Below are 19,156 nucleotides of genomic sequence, written 5' to 3' on the forward strand. Positions count from 1 at the left end.
TTCCCTTTTGGTGCCTGTAGAGTCCTTACCTCCCTCTTCCTGCCAGATGTTCACCTGACAAACGTAGCTGTGCAGAAGACGGCTCCTGACTACGATCCCGAGAAGGTGAGCGGTGGTTTTATTGCATTCGGATGCCATTCACATTGCTGCTTATACAACAGGCATGGGCCAACTTGGGCCCTCCAGGTGTTTTGGACTGCAACTCCCACAATTCCTAACAGCCAGTAGGCTGTTAGGAATTGTGGGAGTTGCAGTCCAAAACACCTGGAGGGCCCAAGTTGGCCGAAAAATAAAGATAATTCAACATAAATGCAGATTATAGACACCTTCATAACAGAAGCAGTATCAATACAGAAAGCACACTCAAAGAAACTCCAAAAATACAAATTGAAAGAGGACAAAAGGACTCAGAAATGATTGATCTGAAATACTGTGTCTCTTCTATTATTGGTGTGGAGCGTTTTGGATTTGAGGATGTAGATTAAATCTATTGCCGAAGGCTTTCATGGCCGGAATCACTGGCTTGTTGTAGGTTTTTTCAGGCTATATGGCCATGGTCTAGAGGCATTCTCTCCTGACGTTTCGCCTGCATCCATGGCAAGCATCCTCAGAGGTAGTGAGGTCTGTTGGAACTAGGAAAAAGGATTTATATATCTGTGGAATGACCAGGGTGGGACAAAGGACTCTTGTCTGCTGGAGCTAGGTGGGAATATTTCAACTGACCACCTTGATTAGCATATAATGGCCTGACAGTGCCTGGAGCAAACTTTTGTTGAGAGGTGATTAAATGTCATAGCAGAGCACCTGATGAACCAGCCTGGACACAGCATCTTATTTGAGAACACAGAAATGCTGGACCACTCTCACAACCACAATGTCAGACTACACAGAGAAGCCATTGAAATCCACAAGAAGCATGTGGACAATTTCAACAGAAAGGAGGAAACCATGAAAACGAACAAAATCTGGCTACCAGTATTGAAAACCTCTAAAATTACAACAGCACAACAACAGAGAGGAAACAAACAAGGACATCTAATGACCTCTCAACAAAAGATTGCTCCAGGCTATCAAATGCTAATCAAGGTGGTCAGTTGAAACATTCACACCTAGGTCCAGCAGACAAGAGTCCTTTGTCCCACCCTGGTCATTCCACATATATATAAACCCTTTTTCCTAGTTCCAACAGACCCCACTACCTCTGAGGATGCTTGCCATAGATGCAGGCAAAACGTCAGGAGAGAATGCTGCTAGACCATGGCCATATTTGCCTGAGAAAACCTACAACAACACAGTAGGTTAAATCGTTGCTCATTCAACGGATGCAGCAACATGGACAAGGACTCAGGTTACAGACAGATAAAGATCTCTCTGCGTGAGGGTCTCTCTCTGCCTTGATGTCTCTTGTCAGATTGTGGCAGTGTCGTTAATTTCTTATTCAAGGAAGACTCCAGGGTGGTTTGACTCCTTCTGTGCCTTGAAATGCAGCTGGCTACATCTGGAATTTGTTGGCTGCCCTTCTGGGAAGTTTTTTCTTTTCTTTTTTGGATTATTTATTCATTGTATCAGAAGCAAACCAAGGATGCAGTTAAAAAAAACTTGGTATGATGCTAACTGTCCTTTGGCCACGTGTAGTGCCTCTGGTGTTGCTGCAAGAAGGTGGTCAGGGGTTTGCTCTTCTCCACACTCTCATGTCGTGAACTCAACTTTGTGGCCCCATTTCTTCAGGTTGGCTCTGAATCTCGTGGTGCCAGAGCGCAGTCTGTTCAGCGCCTTCCAAGTCACCCAGTCTTCTGTGTTCCCAGGAGGGAGTCTCTCATTTGGTATCAGCCATGGATTGAGGTGCTGGGTTTGAGCCTGCCACTTTTGGACTCTCGCTTGCTGAGGTATCCCAGCGAGTGTCTCTATAGATCTTAGAAAACTATTTCTTGATTTAAGGCATTGGTGTGCTGGTTGATATCCGAACAGAGGATGGGCTGGAGATGTAAATGCCTTGATCCTTTCATTATTGACTGCTACTCCTCGGCGGATGTCTGGTGGTGCAATACCGGCTAAACAGTGTAATTTTTCCGGTGGTGTAGGTCACAGACTTCCTGTGATAAGGCAACATGTCCCATTAAGAGCCACATCCACTGTTTTAGTGTGGTGAGATGTGTTCCACACTGGGCATGCAAATTCAGCAGCAGAGTAGCAAAGCGCAAGGGCAGATGTCTTCACTGTGTCTGGTTGTGATCCCCAGGTTTTGCCAGTCAGCATTCATATGATTTTGTTTCTAGCGCCCACTTTTTGTTTGATATTCAAGCAGTGCTTCTTGTAGGTCAGATAACAGTCCAGGGTAAGTCCCAGGTATTTAGGTGTGTGGCAATGCTCCAGTGTGATCCCTTTCCAGGTTATCCTCAGAGCTTGAGATGTTTGGGTTGTTGTGGGTTTCTTCGGGCTATATGGCCATGTTGTAGAGGTATTTTTTCCTGATGTTTCGCCTGCATCTATAGCAAACATCCTCAGGGGTAGTGAGGATGCTCACTACCTCTGAGGATGCTTGCCATAGATGCAGGTGAAACATCAGGAGAAAATGCCTCTACAACATGGCCATATAGCCTGAAAAAACCTACAACATCCCAGTGATTCCGGCCATGAAAGCCTTCAACAATACCTCGAGATGCTAATTTGTCTTAAGATGAAAAGAACATGACTTTGTTTTAGATGGAGTAAGAATCAGCTGATTTTCCTTGTAATAGGCAGTAAGGGCACGTAGAGCTTCGGAGAGCTTCTGTTCAACCATTTCAAAGCTCTCTGCTTGAGTGGTTATGGCACGATCGTCAGCATAGATGCAACTCCCAGATAAAAGAGTAGATAGACAAAAGAAAGGGACAAGATTTGCTAGTGCAGAGTGTTAGTCACCTTGAGGCAGAGATAAGCACCATGATGCTCAAACAAAGCACTAAAGACTTCTGGAATCATAGAGTCATAGAATCATAGAGTTGGAAGAGACCTCATGGGCCATCCAGTCCAACCCCCTGCCAAGAAAGAAGTGACCTCTAACTGCAGGCAGGCAGCAATATACAATGGGTTATATAGATCTGTGAAACAGGTGGAATCAAGAGAGTAGGCATGCACCACAGGATTCTCTTTGCCCCTAACTGCTCCATATACAAGTGTTGATGTTTCTTCCTTCCAACAAGAAAATCAGACAAGATAGAGGTCACATGAGGCTCCTGAGTTCTGCGCTGCCTTGTGATCCTCAGAGCTCGAGATGCCTGTCTGTTTTTAAGATGAAAAGCACACATCTGCATTTTAGATGGATTAAGAATCAGCTGGTTTTCTCTGTAAGAGGCAATAAGAGTACCTAGAAGTTCAGAGAGCTTCTGTTCAAGCATTTCAAAGCTAACTGCTTGGGTAGTGATGGCACGATCGTCAGCATATATTAAACTGTGCCCCTTCTGGCAGTGGCTGATCATAGAATCATAGAATCAAAGAGTTGGAAGAGATCTGATGAGCCATCCAGTCCAACCCCATTCTGCCAAGAAGCAGGAATATTGCATTCAAATCACCCCTGACAGATGGCCATCCAGCCTCTACTTAAAAGCTTCCAAAGAAGGAGCCCCCACCACACTCCGGAGCAGAGAGTTCCACTGCTGAACAGCTCTCACAGTCAGGAAGTTCTTCCTCGTGTTCAGATGGAATCTCCTCTCTTGTAGTTTGAAGCCATTGTTCCATTGCGTCCTAGTCTCCAAGGAAGCAGAAAACAAGCTTGCTCCCTCCTCCCTGTGGCTTCCTCTCACATATTTATACATGGCTATCATGTCTCCTCTCAGCCTTCCTTCTTCAGGCTAAACATGTCCAGCTCCTTAAGCCGCTCCTCATAGGGCTTGTTCTCCAGACCCTTGATCATTTTAGTCGCCCTCCTCTGGACACATTCCAGCTTGTCAATATCTCTCTTGAATTGTGGTGCCCAGAATTGGACACAATATTCCAGGTGTGGTCTAACCAGAGCGGAATAGAGCATGGGGAGCATGACTTCCCTAGATCTAGACACTATGCTCCTCTTGATGCAGGCCAAAATCCCACTGGCTTTTTTTGCTGCCACATCACATTGTTGGCTCATGTTTAACTTGGTGTCCACGAGGACTCCAAGATCTTTTTCACACGTACTGCCTCTCACATATTTATACATGGCTATCATATCTCCTCTCATCCTTCTCTTCTTCAGGCTAAACATGCCCAGCTCCTTAAGCCACTCGTCATAGGGCTTGTTCTCCAGACTCTTGATCATTTGTGCAAAATGTTAAACATTGATGGAGGAATGTCGATCGCCACTTCTAGAATCCCCCAGACAGCACAGGGATGCTGGGAGTCACAATCCAAAAAGGTACTATTTCCCATGGTCCTTGAAGTTAATAGCCTTCAGCATTTGGAGCAAAAGGACCAAGGTGAAATCATGTTTTTGTGCATGCCTTCAAGTCTTTGTGTTTCAGAGTTTTCTTAAGCCAGGAATCTTCAGGGGCAGTTTTGTCAGTTCCTTCCTCCAAAACATACCTGCAGCAGTTAGTATTCTTAGGCAGCCCTTCATTTGAGTATTGACCAAGTCTGACCCTGCTTAGTTTTCAAGATCAGAGGGAAACTGGGGTCTTTACAGTTCTTCAGCCAGGTCAGGACAATGTCCATGGGGCTAGAATAAGTGGGGGATTTGAAACCCAAGTGCCCTGCTGTCTCACATTACAGCCCCGTGGCTCCTTCTTTATTGGAACAGGGCTGCAAGTGGATGATCCAGAAGTTCCGCCTCTTCCTGACGGCCAAACACGGGGCGGAAGCGGTGGAGATCCTCTTTTCCGAGATGGACAACATCTTCATCAAGAGCCTGCAGAGCGTCCAGAAAGTGATCATCAGCGACAAGCACTGCTTCGAGCTCTACGGCTACGACATCCTCATCGACCAGGACCTGAAGCCGTAAGGAAGAGGGAAAGGGGGAGGCCATGAATTGGGTTTGGGGTGCAGACCATGGGTGGAAGCAGGGAAATATTGACAAACTGGAAGGTGTCCAGATTCATGTCATTTCATCCAGTGGTTTTTGAGTTACGTTAATCCCACAAACGAACATTACATTTTTATTTATATAGATGATTATAATAACTTTTTGGAGTCAAATATTTCAACGTGACTCATGTCCCATCTCCGTCTTCTTTTGCCAAGTTAAAATCTTGGGTCTTCTTGGTCCGGCTCTTTCTTCTGCTCCTTTCCCTTCTCTTCTTTCCCTGCCATGACGCTGTAGTTGTTGCCGGCTCCATTAGCACTTGTGATGGCCTGTCATCCTGCTGCCGTGCCTTTGCCGTGGCCTTTGGGGACCGCTCTCTTTGAAAGGAGCCGATGAGCCAGACGCCAAGCAGCAGCCACAGTCTGGAGCAGCCAGCCCTGAGCTCTGCCCTCTCGGCGGCTGGACTCAGAGCAGCCAGAACATACCCTGGCACCGTACAGAACTGGACTCTGCAAAACAAGCACTTTGCAATACAGCTATTTGGCTTATTTTGGGAATTTTTCCCAAGAACTCATCTGGGCAGAAGAAATCCATAGCTTAAGTTACTCTGTGTAACACAATTTTTGTTCCTGGGTTATAAATGCCAGTTCTTACATGGTTCTGTCATCATAGAAACATGGAAAAAGTTGATTAAACCGCAAAAACTTTGCTTCTGCAGGGCATCCCGCAGCATATTTTGCTATTGTCTTTCAGTAAATAACTCATAAGAGATCCAACCAATTCAACCTAGTTTGTGACAGTCACAAAAACAAAGCTTCTGTAATAACTATTTTCAAAGTACCGTATATTCTGGCGTGTAAGACTACGTTTTAACCCAAGAAAATATTCTCAAAAGTCAGGGGTCATCTTATATGCGAGAGTAGTCTTACACATGGGAGTCGTCTTATATGCTGGAGTAGCCTTATGCATGGGAGTCATCTTATATGTGGGAGTAGTCTTACGCATGGGAGTCATCATATGTGGGAGTAGTCTTATACTTTGAGATCTGAGAGGCAGAGAAGGAGTCATCTTATAGAGCAGGTGCTGAAACTTCCAATCCGGAGTGGAGAATCTGTGGTTGCTGCATATGGTGGGGGGAGCTCAAAAATGCCGGTGGCCACGTCCCTGCCATATGCAGCGACTGTATGAAAGCATTAAGGGTGACGCTGTACAAGTACGATAGAAGAAAAATCAGGATTTGTGTACTTAATGTGGTCCCGATGGTGAGGTGAAGGGGCACCTCACCGGGAAGGTGTAAGTGAAGGGCGGAGCAAGCTGCGGGCATCTGTAGGGATACCAAGGTGCTAGTCTACAAAGCTATTGTCCTACCAACCCTGCTATATGCCTGCGAAACGTGGACTGTCTACAGACGTCACATGCAACTCCTGGAACGATTCCATCAGCGCTGCCTCCGGAAAATCCTGCAAATCTCCTGGGAAGACAAGCGGACAAACGTCAGTGTGCTGGAAGAAGCAAAGACCACCAGCATTGAAGCGATGGTCCTCCGCCATGAACTCCGCTGGACCGGCCACATTTTCTGGATGCCCAACCACCGTCTCTCAAAGCTGTTGCTCTACTCTGAACACAAGAATGGAAAACGGAATGTTGGAGGACAGGAAAAGAGATTTAAAGATGGGCTCAAAGCCAACCTTAAAATCTCTGGCATAGACACTGAGAACTGGGAAGCCCTGGCCCTTGAGTGCTCCAGCTGGAGTTCAGATGTGACCAGCAGTGCTGTAGAATTTGAAGAGGCACGAATGGAGGGTGAAAGAGAGATACGTGCCAGGAGGAAGGCGCGTAAAGCCAACCCCGACCGGGACCGCCTTCCACCTGGAAACCAATGCCTTCACTGTGGGAGAAGATGCGGGTCAAGAATAGGGCTCCACAGCCACCTACGAACCCACAAGGAAACGCATAATGGAAGACCATCTTACTCGTCCAACGAGGGATCGCCTAAGTAAGTAAGCAAGCTGCGGGCATCCGGGGCGCCCGGGGTATGGAAAAAAGAGATAGAGTGGCTCTTGGCCCAGAAAACACACCTCTTTTACCTGCCTGGCCCACCCTTGTATCCTATTAGTGTACCTCCTCCTCTGCCTCTCAGATCTCGCTCCTGAAGACTGCTGTGAAGCGGTGCAGGTGCACATGTGCGAGATCTGAGAGGCAGAGAAGGAGGGACAATAATAGGAAAATTCCCATATTGAAATCAAATCTGATGCTTTTAAATTTTTTATTTGGTGTGCATTGGAAGAGGGGTAGTCTTATACGGCAAGTATATCCCAAACGCTATATTTTAACTGGAAAAGTTGGGGGTCGTCTTATAAGCCCAGTCGTCTTATACGGTAAGTGCTACGCAATTAAACAGGAAATAACACTTCCCAAACCGGGAACAGAGTCCCCCCCCCCCCCCCCCAGATTTTTGATGGCTGCTATAATCCATTTCAATATAAGAAATAAACAAGAGCCATTGTGGCGATTTGAGTGTTGGACCGGGACTCCAGGAAGTTATGGTTCAAATTGCCACCCAGTTATGGAAACTCAAAGGGGCACTTTGGAGAAGTTTTACCCATTAAGCCAGTAGTTCTCCACCTTCCTAATGCCACGACCCCTTAATACAGTTCCAGTTGTTGGGGTGACCCCCAACCAAAAATTTATTTTCTTTGCTACTTCACAACTGTAATTTTGCTCCTGTTATGAATCATAATGTAAATATCTAATATGCAGGATGTATTTTCATTCACTGGACCAAATTTGGCACAAATACCCAATACGCCCAAATTTGAATACTGGTGAGGTTGGGAGGGTTAATTTTGTCATTTGGGAGTTGTAGTTGCTGGGATTTATAGTTCACCTACAATCAAAGAGCATTGTGAACTCCACCAACAATGGAGTTGAACCAAACTTGGCACACAGAACTCCCATGACCAGCAGAAAATATTGGAGGGGCTTGGTAGGCATTGACATTTTGGGGTTGCAGTTCACCTCCATCCAGAGAGCACTGTGGACTCAAACAAAGATGGATCTGGACCAAACTTGTCATGAATACCCAATATGTCCAAATGTGAACACTGGTGGAGTTTGGGGAAAATAGACCTTGACATTTGGGAGTTGTAGCTGCTGGGATTTATAGTTCATCTACAATCAAAGAGCATCCTGAACTTCACCAACGATGGCATTGAACCAAACTTCCCACACTGAACCCCCATGACCAACAGAAGATACTGAGTTTTCTGATGGTCTTTGGTGACCCCTATGACACCCCCATCATGACCTCTGATGAAACCTTTCCATGAAAAAACTGTTACAGGTTTGCCATACATTAGAGTCAACATGAAGGCTGTTGACTCTGCAGTGTTGGACTTCAATCTCTGGAAGGTGGGGGTTCTCAGACCTGGAATCCCACTGGATGACATGGGGCATGTCCCACTCTCATCCCCAAAGGAAGGCAAAGGCACATTTCCTCTGAACGAATCTTACCAAGAAAGCCCTATGAAGGGATTGACTTAAGGACACCCGACAGTAACCATGAATGGAAAGGAATCTAGCAGATTCATGATTTATAAACTGATTCGTTCCAGCATGAGTTTCCCTGGATTCTGGTCCACTTCTGATCATAGAATCATGGAGTTGGAAGAGACACTCACAACCATCCAACTCAATCCCCTTCTGCCAGGCAGAAAGACACAATTTAAGCCCTCCCAACAGATACCCATCCAGCTTCTGTATAAAAACCTCCAGGGAAGGAGATTCCATCACACATTTTGTTGGGGTTCAGCCTCAGTGTGAACCTTAGCCTCAATCTCTGTGTGAACCTGATTCTCTGATTGTATTTCCTGATGCAACCGAGCAAGTCACTGAACATGTATCTTTCCCTGATAGTGTTGAAACTGTTGATGCTGAGGTCAGTGGCAGGGAAAGTGAAACTAAACAGCCTGATGAGAATGTTTTAGAATCAAGCCGTGATAGCTCTCCAGAGGGAATCACACCTGGGTTTTTTAATGAGGACCGAAGAGAACAGATTTGGAAAAACAGGAGTGAATCACAGTTTCTACGAAGGTCAAATAGATTACGGGAGAGGGAGGCTTCAAAGTCTGGAGGCGTTTCAAGAAATAGTTTCTTTAGTTTAAGGGGCCTCCCCCCGGTTGTCTTGTTAGATCAAGCAACGTTTTAGACTGAGGCAGTACCTTGGCGTTTTCCTGTGTTCCATGGCCTGCATTCCCAGAGGCTTCTAGTTTTCAAGTACGGTTAGTGATATGCTAACAGGTTCCGGGTTTTTGTATTGTTGTTTTTGGAATTTTGCTCAAGTTCAAAGATTTTTCCTGACCGCTGAGTTTCTACTGTGGCTTTTTGACTTTGCATTTACCTTTCTTTTGTAACCATTTTTCATCAATAAAAAAGGATTGTTTTTCTCACAGTCCAGTGTGGTGGATTTAATCTTATGGTCTCAATTCCTGATCTGGGAGGCAACACATTTCATGGTTGGACAGCTCAGACTCCGGAATTTCTTCCTAATGTTTAGAACAGCGGTTCTCAACCTGGGGGTTGCAACCCCCAGGGGGTTTGCCTGGCCATTTCAGAGGGGTCGCGAGGCCGCCTCCGTTGGCCCCGCCCCAAGGGTGCGGGCCAGGTGAGGGCTCCTTCGCGCAAGAGGCCTGGCCTTGCGCAAAGCCCGCCTCGCCTGACTCACATTCTCGCCATTCAGGAGTTCTGTGTGGAGATCTCAGTGGACTGTGGAAGTCAGTGCTGAATCAGTTGAAGGTTCTGCGAATCCATATTTTTTTCTGATTAATCATGATGCTTTAATTATGTTGAATTTGTAACAATTAAAACACATCCTTCATATCAGATATTTACATTACGATTTGTAACAGTAGCAAAATTACAGTTATAAAGGAGCAACGAAAATAATTTTATGGTTGGGGGCCACTACAACATGAGGAACCATATTTAGGGGTCCCGGTGTTAGAAAGGTTGAGAACCACTGGTTTAGAAAGAATCACTTTGAACCAATTGCTCTGTGTCTTAGTCTTAGTCTCTATAGCAGCAGAAAAAAAGCTTGTTCCATCTTCAGTATGACATCCTTTCAAATGTTCGAACACGACTCTCATGTCCTGTCTCGACCTTCTCTTCTTCAAGTGGAACATGCTGAGCTGCCTAAGCCGTCGAGATTCTTGGTTTCCAGATCTGCTTGGGTCCATCACTGCACAAAAACCCACCCAGTCCAAACCCACCTTTTTTGCATGTAAGCTTCAGGCTGGTAAAGGTAGATGGAGGACAGTTTTCCCCCTCATTCTGTTGGGCAGGTGGCTACTAGAGGTGAACGCGTCCCCTTCGCTCACCGCCAGCAGCCAGGAGGATTATGAACTCAAGACCAGTCTTCTGGAGGACACCCTGAACATCGTGGACATGGAAGGCAGGTGAGTGGCACCCGGAGGGGAACCCAATTTGGCAGGTTTTCAGTGTAAATCTTGTTTTGCTTAGATCTGTTCATGCTAAAGTAGATTTAATAAAGTGAAGAGCATGTTAGGATAGATAGACGTAAAGTGAAAGACCGTGTACTTACATCTTTGCAACTATTTTCGTGTTTTAATCTAGCTGCAGAATTTAGACCTTGAAGCCACCAGATTCACCCTTTACCCCAGGCATGGGGAAACTTTGGCCAACTAGGTGTTTTGGACTGTAACTCCCACAATTCCTAACAGCTAGTAGGCTGTATTGTCAAAGGCTTTCCAGGAGTCCTCACATCATTTGAGGGTGCCTGCCATAGCTGCAGGCGAAACGTCAGGAGTGTTGTGGCTCAGTCTGAGTCTGAAACTGAACCTGCTGGGTGGGCCTTCTGAGCCTGACTTTCTGCAGGATGACAAGAAGGCTGGTGGGTTACGGATTCCTGTACATGTTTCAGATGGGGCTGATAGTGTGGCTTCTGAAGAAGAAACAGCAAGCTTGTTCCCCAGGGAATTGAATGTGCCTTTAGAGATAGTGAAATCCCACAAGTGCAGGTGGGGACTCCTTTTGGTTCCCAGAGTGATCTGGCCTAGCTGGGCCAAGATAAGGAGTTGTATAGCCTTGAAGATAATGGTAAATTAATAAGCAGACAGGATTGTTTGCAATTCAGGGTTCGCAGAAGCACACGCCTGGCCAGCAAGCGGGAAGCCAAAGGTCAACGCAATGCTTTCATGTCAGGGAACCTTATTTAATGATGTAGCTGACAGGCATTTCTTGTCAGTAGAATGTTGCTTCTTACCCGTTAACTTCTGTGCAATTACCTTGGCTTTTGTGGAATACTTCTGGCTTCTTTGAGACTTGATTCTGATCCTGATTCTACCTGTCTATGATGGACTCTTGTTTGACCATTGTTAAGGGATTACGCTTCATGTTATTTGCCTGTGGATCTTGGGAACCTTGCCTTTGCATTTAAGACTCTGTTTTGCCTATTGAACTTTTGCATCTTTATTTCTCTGTTTTGATTTTGCTTTTTCTCAATAAACTACCAAACCTACAGCTCTGGTGTGTGGTGGTGTCTTGAGCAAGGTGAAAACTACCCTGAGTTGCGACAAGGAGAATGCTTCTGGAACATGGCCATGTTGTTCATTCGTTCAGTCGTTTCCAACTCTTCATGACCTCATGAACCAGCCCATGCCAGAGCTCCCTGTCGGCCGTCACCACCCCCAGCTCTTTCAAGGTCAGTCCAGTCACTTCAAGGATGCCATCCATCCATCTTGCCCTTGGTCGGCCCCTCTTCCTTTTTCCTTCCATTTTCCCCAGCATAATCATCTTCTCTAAGCTTTCCTGTCTTCTCATGATGTGGCCAAAGTACTTCATCTTGGCCTCTCATATCCTTCCCTCCAGTGAGCAGCCAGGCTTTATTTCCTGAAATATGGACTGGTTGGATCTTCTCGCGGCCCAAGGCACTTTCAGAACTTTCCTCCAACACCACAGTTCAAAACCATCTCCTCTTCCTTCACTCAGCCTTCCCTTTGGTCCAGCTCTCACATCCGTAGGTGACTACGGGGACTACCATTGCTTTAACTATGCGGATCTTCGTTGCCAGTGTGATGTCTCTACTCTTCACTATCTTATCGAGATTGGACATTGCTCACCTCCCAAGAAGGAAGCGTCTCCTGACCATACCGAACATGGCCATACACCCCGAAAACTTACATCAAGTCAGTAGGCTGTTAGGAATTATGGGAGTTGCAGTCCAAAACACCTGGAAGGGCCAACATTTGCCCATGCCTGCTCTACCCTGCCAAAAAACCCTGTACCTAACATATGGATTTTCCCCACTATAGGTTGACGGGGAAGGAGAAGCGAGTTGGAGGCTTTGACCTGATATGGAACGATGGCCCTGTCAGCCGAGAAGATGGGAATCTGGATACGCCAATGACTGGATTTGTGGCAAACACACACCTAGGTATTTATTGGCAGGGTGGGCCTGTTCTGTTGTGCGCTGGGCTTGAAACGAATTGCTTTTAAAACAGGACGTGCAACTTTAGCCCAGAAGGAAGCCAGAGGGCCCGAAGAGAAATTTGTAAGGCTTTTCACCATAAACAGTCTTTAGAGGGCTTGTGAAATATAACAAAGTATTTTATTGGTGAACAATCAACAGAAACTTCCTTTGTCTTCAAAGGGTTAAACAAATGCTTCCAGGCTTTTGTGCAACTGGTGGCTTCCAACTGTTACTTTTACTCTAAAGGAAAATCCCTTTCCAAACTTCTCCCAGGCTAACTGTGAACCTAAACCTAACTGATGTGGGCTCCACTACCGGGTTGAACTGCGTCTCAAAGCACCGAGTGGACCTACCAGTAGGCCTGTAGTCATTTCAGCTGGAGTTCTTAGATATTCAAAGCTGGTTTTCCCTTTGAAATTCCTCAGAGCTTTAGGGCTGTTTCCCTGGGAATCTTTGGGAATCCTTTTGCTCTTAAGACTGTTCTCCTCCGGGAGGTCTTAAGGGTTGAAGCCTTTGTACAGGAGAAGTCTGTACACGTCCTGTACACTTCCTTGCTGAGACTGATTGAAAATGGCTCCCTTCCCTTCATAATTGTCCTGAACAGGGGGCGGAACCAAACTTAACGATGATGGACAGGGGGCCTGCCGTATAACTGCAAACTTTAACAGGAAGCCACCCTTCTGCAGAATCCCAAGCTTTGGGCTGCAAGCAGACACTTAATACAAGGCAAATAAAGTGGGAGCTTCAGGTACAGCTGTACCAGCACAGTACCTCTCGGGGTGGAGAGTTAGAAGAGGCTTCAGGCTCTGTCCTTTGCTCTTTCTAGACATGTGGCCTCAGTAAGGCATGCAGACTTGCCATCTCTAGATAGCAGTGGTTGGCTGGCATCCTGTTGGTGACATAAGCAAGTGTACGTTCCCTTGTGAAAGCAGCTGGCCATTTTTGCTCAACGCCAAACAACTGTGTTCGCGTCAAGATTGCAAAGGCGGAGTTACCCATTCTGCATGGTCATGCATTGCACATCAATGCACAGCATTTGCTTGGCCGCACAACACTGCGGTTATCTAACTAGGCAGCGTAACACCGCAAGCACCCATTGAACCGTTGATAATCCAGCCCTGATTCATGCTTTCCCACAGCTTGATCTTTCCCTGAGATTTGTGGGATTTGCTCTGGTCGTTCTGAGAAAGCAGACAATACACATTATCTAACTAGGCAATATTGTATGGCTGCTATCTAATTCCAGGATCATCAAGTTAGGTTCCCTTGCAATAAAGTAGGACTCTGGCCACTACTTTACAAATCAAGGATCAGCCTGAGATTCAGTGAGCAGCCTGATGCCAATATAGTCAGTCATCCTTTGAAAGGAAAACCACGATCACTCTGCTGTTTTGAGCATCACGTCCAAGCCCTCAGGAGGTTTCCCTTTGAAAAGATTCCTTAAATGTCCTCTGGGTTTCATGGACCGCACTCGGCTTGGTGCTTAGAGCTCTCGATTCCCTCTCCCTCTTCCTTTGGAAGTCTGTGTGCATGTGTGTACATATGTATATGTGTATGTATCGATATGTATATATGTGTGTGTGGGTGTACGTACGTATGTGTGTATGTATCGATATGTATATATGTGTGTGTGTATATGTGTATGTATCGATATGTATATGCGTATTTACATATATATGTGTGTATGTGTGTACATATGTATGTGTCTATCGATATGTATTTATGTGTATGTGTGCATATATATGTGTGTGTATGTGTGTATAAAGGAAACAGGGATAATGGGAGATATGCCCAGTTAAATGCTCAATTCCAGAGGTTAGCCAGAAGAGATAAGGAACTATTTTAAAATAAGCAATGCATGGAAGTGGAAGAAGACAACAGAATAGGAAGGACACGAGACCTCTTCCAGAATATTAGAAACATTGGAGGTAAATTTCAGGCAAAAATTGGTATGATAAGAAACAAAGATGGCAGGGACCTAACAGAAGCTGAAGAGATCAAGAGAAGGTGGCGAGACTATACAGAAGATCTGTATAGGAAGGATAATAATATTGAGGATAGTTTTGACGGTGTGGTGAATGAATTAGAACCAGACATCCTGAGGAGTGAGGTTGAATGAGCCTTAAGAAGCATTGCAAACAACAAGGCAGCAGGAGACGACAGGATCCCAGCTGAACTGTTTAAAATCTTAAAAGATGATGCTGTCAAGGTGATGCATGCCATTTGCCAGCAAATATGGAAAACACAAGAATGGCCATCAGACTGGAAAAAATCAACTTATATCCCCATACCAAAAAAGGGAAATGCGAAAGACTGCTCAAACTTCCGTACAGTGGCCCTTATTTCTCATGCCAGTAAGGTAATGCTCAAGATCCTGCAAGGAAGACTCCAGCAATACATGGAGCGAGAGTTGCCAGATGTTCAAGCTGGGTTTAGAAAAGGCAGAGGAACGAGAGACCAGATTGCCAATATCCGCTGGAGAATGGAGAAAGGCAGGGAGTTTCAGAAAAACATCTACTTCTGCTTCATTGACTATTCTAAAGCCTTTGACTGTGTGGATCATAATAAATTGTGGCAAGTTCTTAGTGGGATGGGCATCCCAAGCCACCTTGTCTCTCTCCTGAGGAATCTGTACAAGGACCAAGTAGCAACAGTAAGAACTGACCATGGAACAGGAGACTGGTTCCAGATTGGGAAAGGCGTACGGCAAGGCTGCATCCTCTCACCCAACCTTTTTAACTTGTATGCAGAACACATCATGCGATGTGCGGGGCTGGATGAATGCAAAGCTGGGGTAAAAATTGCTGGAAGAAACATTAACAACCTCAGATATGCAGATGACACCACTCTGATGGCCGAAAGCGAGGAGGAGCTGAGGAGCCTTCTAATCAAGGTGAAAGAAGAAAGCGCAAAAGCCGGGTTGCAGCTAAACGTCAAAAAAACCAAGATTATGGCAACAAGAATGATTGACAACTGGAAAATAGAGGGAGAAACCGTGGAGGCCGTGACAGACTTTGTATTTCTAGGTGCAAAGATGACTGCAGATGCAGACTGTGGCCAGGAAATCAGAAGACGCTTACTTCTTGGGAGGAGAGCAAGGTCCAGTCTCGATAAAATAGTAAAGAGTAGAGACATCAGACTGGCAACAAAGATCCATTGTCTAGTCAAAGCCATGGTATTCCCTGTAGTAACCTATGGATGTGAGAGCTGGACCTTAGGGAAGGCTGAGCGAAGGAAGATCGATGCTTTTGAGTTGTGGTGTTGGAGGAAAGTTCTGAGAGTGCCTTGGACTGCGAGAAGATCCAACCAGTCCATCCTCCAGGAAATAAAGCCCGACTGCTCACTGGAGGGAAAGATACTAGAGACAAAGTTGAAGTACTTTGGCCACATCATGAGGAGACAGGAAAGCCTAGAGAAGACAATTATGCTGGGGAAAGTGGAAGGCAAAAGGAAGAGGGGCCGACCAAGGGCAAGATGGATGGATGGCATCCTTGAAGTGACTGGACTGACCTTGAGGGAGCTGGGGGTGGTAACGGCCGACAGGGAGCTCTGGCGTGGGCTGGTCCATGAGGTCACGAAGAGTCGGAGACCACTGAACGAATGAACAACAACAACAAATGTGTGTATATATGTCTGTATTGATTGTATATATGTGTGTGTATATATATATATGTGTATGTGTACCGATGTATATGGGTCAGTATCGATATGTATATATGTGTGTACGTATGTATATGTTTGTATCAATATGTATATATATTTGTGTATATAAATATATGTGTGTATGTGTCTACATATGTATATGTGTATGTATCGATATGTTTATATGTGTGTATATATATGTGTGTGTACGTATGTGTGTATGTATTGATATGTATATATGTGTGTGTATATATATATGTGTGTGTCTGCGTATGTATTTGTGCATCGATATATATATGTGTGTTTACATATGTGTGTGTGTATGTCTGTATCAATTGTATATATGTGTGTGTATATATAAATATATGTGTGTATGTATGTATGTGTCTGTATTGATATGTATATATATATATATGTACATATGTGTACGTATGTATATGTCTGTATCGATATATATAAGTGTGTGTGTATATATATAAATATGTGTGTATGTGTATACGTATGTATGTGTGTATGTATCGATATGTATATATGTGTGTGTGTGTATATATATAAATATGTGTGTGTGTATGGATGTATACGTATATTTATCAATATGTATGTGTGTGTGTGTGTGTGTGTATGGAGTTATCTTTGCTGAGAAGGGGCGAAGTGCCTTCAGCATTTCATGCGGTGGTCCTTTCATACTGACGGACTGAAGTGCTGTCAATCAGTCAAAGGGCCAGATTCTCTTCTTCCTTCTCTGCAGAGACAAGCCAAATGCAAATGCCTTGTTATCGTTTTCATTCCAGGTTACAACAACGACAGGAAGAAACACCTGAAGCAGCTTTTTAAGTCCTTTCAATCCCAGCATAAAGTTTAACCCTCAGAGGGAGGACAGACAAAAGCCACCCAAGGGCCAAAGCAGGAGGGAAGCTTCTTTCCTACAGAAGATCCTTGGTTGACTTGGCTGCCTCGGTGTAAAGCTGCTGGATTTCTCTTCGTTTGGGGGGGAGATTTTGGGAGAACATCAATGGAGCACAACGGCAGACCAGGCCAAGGCACAGGGTGACTTTTTGCAAGGTTGCCAGGGCCTTAATTTTGAGCATTGGCTCCAGAAAGCAGATGCACGGCTGTCTGCTAGGACAAGCATAATGAAGGTGGCACCAGCAGAGAATAAGGACTGGAGGGGGCTCTCCACATTGCTGGCATCGGAACGGCTGCCTTCATCTCTGTTGGTGGCTGAACATCCCAAGCCACTCTTGACTTTAAATCACATACCAATAAAAATTATTGCCTTAGTTCTGCTAAGAATCCAGAAACCAGCTGAGTTGGCTCAAGGAGTTGTTGTCGTGTGCCTTCAAGACTTATGGCTACCTTAATGGCTTATCAGAGAATGTATCATTGAAGGCTTTCATGGCTGGAATCACTGGGTTGTTGTAAGTTTTTCAAGCTGTATGGCCATGTTCCAGAAGCATTCTCTCCTGACATTTCACCCACATCTATGGCAGGCATCTTCAGAGGTTGTGAGGTCTGTTGGAAACTAGGAAAATTGGGTTTATTTATCTGTGGAATGTCCAGGATGGAAAAAAAATTTTTTTTGTCTGTTTGAGTTAGGTGTGAATGTTTCAATTGGCCATCTTGATTAGCATTGAATGGCCTAGCAGTTTCAAGGAAGAAACCATGAAAATGAACAAAATCTGGCTACCAGTATTAAAAAACTCTAAAATCATAACAGTAAATAAAGAACAACACTCAGAAGCAGGGGAACTCCAGACAAGAAACAATCAGGGACAACTAATCACCTCTCAACAAAGGATTCCCCCAGGTAGTAAGAAGCCAGACCTTGAAACTGCTAAGCCATTCAGTGCTAATCAAGGTGGCCAATTGAAAACATTCATACCTACCTCCAACAGACAAAGTTCTGGGTTGTTGTAGGTTTTTTCGGGCTATATGGCCATGTTCTAGAGGCATTTTCTCCTGACGTTTTGCCTACATCTATGGCAGGCATCCTCAGAGGTGGTGAGGGAGAAAATGCCTCTAGAACATGGCCATCTAGCCTGAAAAAACTTACAACAACCCAGTGATTCCGGCCATGAAAGCCTTCGACAATACAGACAAAGAATTCTCTATCCCACCCTGGACATTCAAGATATATAAACCCCATTTTCCTAGTTTTCAACAGACAAAGCTGATCCTGTTTGTTGGTGTGTCCTCTTAATATACAAACTGGAGATTTTACAGTAAAGCCACCAGTGGTGAAATGCACCATCTACTGGTAGGAAAAAGGGATGCTTAAAAATTCAAATGGAAAGGACTGATCAGATTTAGCAATCTGGTCTAATTTCCTGAACCGGGATTTTATTGTTTCTTCCTTTCTCCCATTCAAAGTATTTATTTATTTATATACAATACTAGCCGTCCCTTGCCACGCCTTGCTGTGGCCCACTCTGGTGGTCATGGGGGTTCCGTGTGGGAGGTTTGGCCCAATTCTATCGTTGGTGGGGTGCAGAATGCTCTGTGATTGTAGGTGAACTATAAATCCCAGCAACTACAACTCCCAAATGTCAAGATTCTATTTTCCCCAAACTGCACCAGTGTTCACATTTGGACATATTGAGTATTCGTGTAGAGTTTGGTCCAGATCTATCATTGTTTGAGTCCACAGTGCTCTCTGGATGTAGGTGAATTACAACTCCCAAACTCAAGGATAATGCCCACCAAACCTTTCCAGTATTTTCTGTTGGTCATGGGAGAACTGTGTGACAAGTCTGGTTCAATTCCAACGTTGGTGGGGTTCAGAATGCTCTTTGATTGTAGGTGAACTATAAATCCCAGCAACTACAACTCCCAAAAATCATTTTTTTTGAGTGAAGGACATACATTGGGTTGTTGGGTATCTTGGGTCCAAATTTGGTGTCAATTCATCCAGTGGTTTTTGAGTTCTGCTAATCCCACAAACGAACATTACATTTTTATTTATATAGATTGATATCCCACCTTTCTTGACTCCGAAGGGAACTCAAGGCGGCTTACAGCATAGGCAATAATTCAATGCCTTAAATACAGGGTTAGTC

At 44.9% G+C, this 19,156-nt stretch overlaps 1 protein-coding gene across 1 annotated transcript in view; it reads left to right on the forward strand.

The window, feature by feature from the left end:
* Positions 1 to 17,401, forward strand: part of TTLL9 (tubulin tyrosine ligase like 9) — a 73,569-nt gene extending 56,168 nt beyond the window's left edge. The window contains exons 10-14 of the mRNA XM_060771835.2: positions 47 to 105; positions 4,751 to 4,947; positions 10,312 to 10,425; positions 12,301 to 12,422; positions 16,892 to 17,401. Coding sequence (XP_060627818.1) covers positions 47 to 105; positions 4,751 to 4,947; positions 10,312 to 10,425; positions 12,301 to 12,422; positions 16,892 to 16,962 — 563 coding nt within the window. The 3' untranslated portion in view covers positions 16,963 to 17,401. The remainder of the gene's footprint in view (positions 1 to 46; positions 106 to 4,750; positions 4,948 to 10,311; positions 10,426 to 12,300; positions 12,423 to 16,891) is intronic.
* Positions 17,402 to 19,156: the final 1,755 nt, after the last annotated feature.

Source organism: Anolis sagrei, chromosome 4 (assembly GCF_037176765.1).
Source record: "Anolis sagrei isolate rAnoSag1 chromosome 4, rAnoSag1.mat, whole genome shotgun sequence".
Taxonomy (NCBI): domain Eukaryota; kingdom Metazoa; phylum Chordata; class Lepidosauria; order Squamata; family Dactyloidae; genus Anolis; species Anolis sagrei.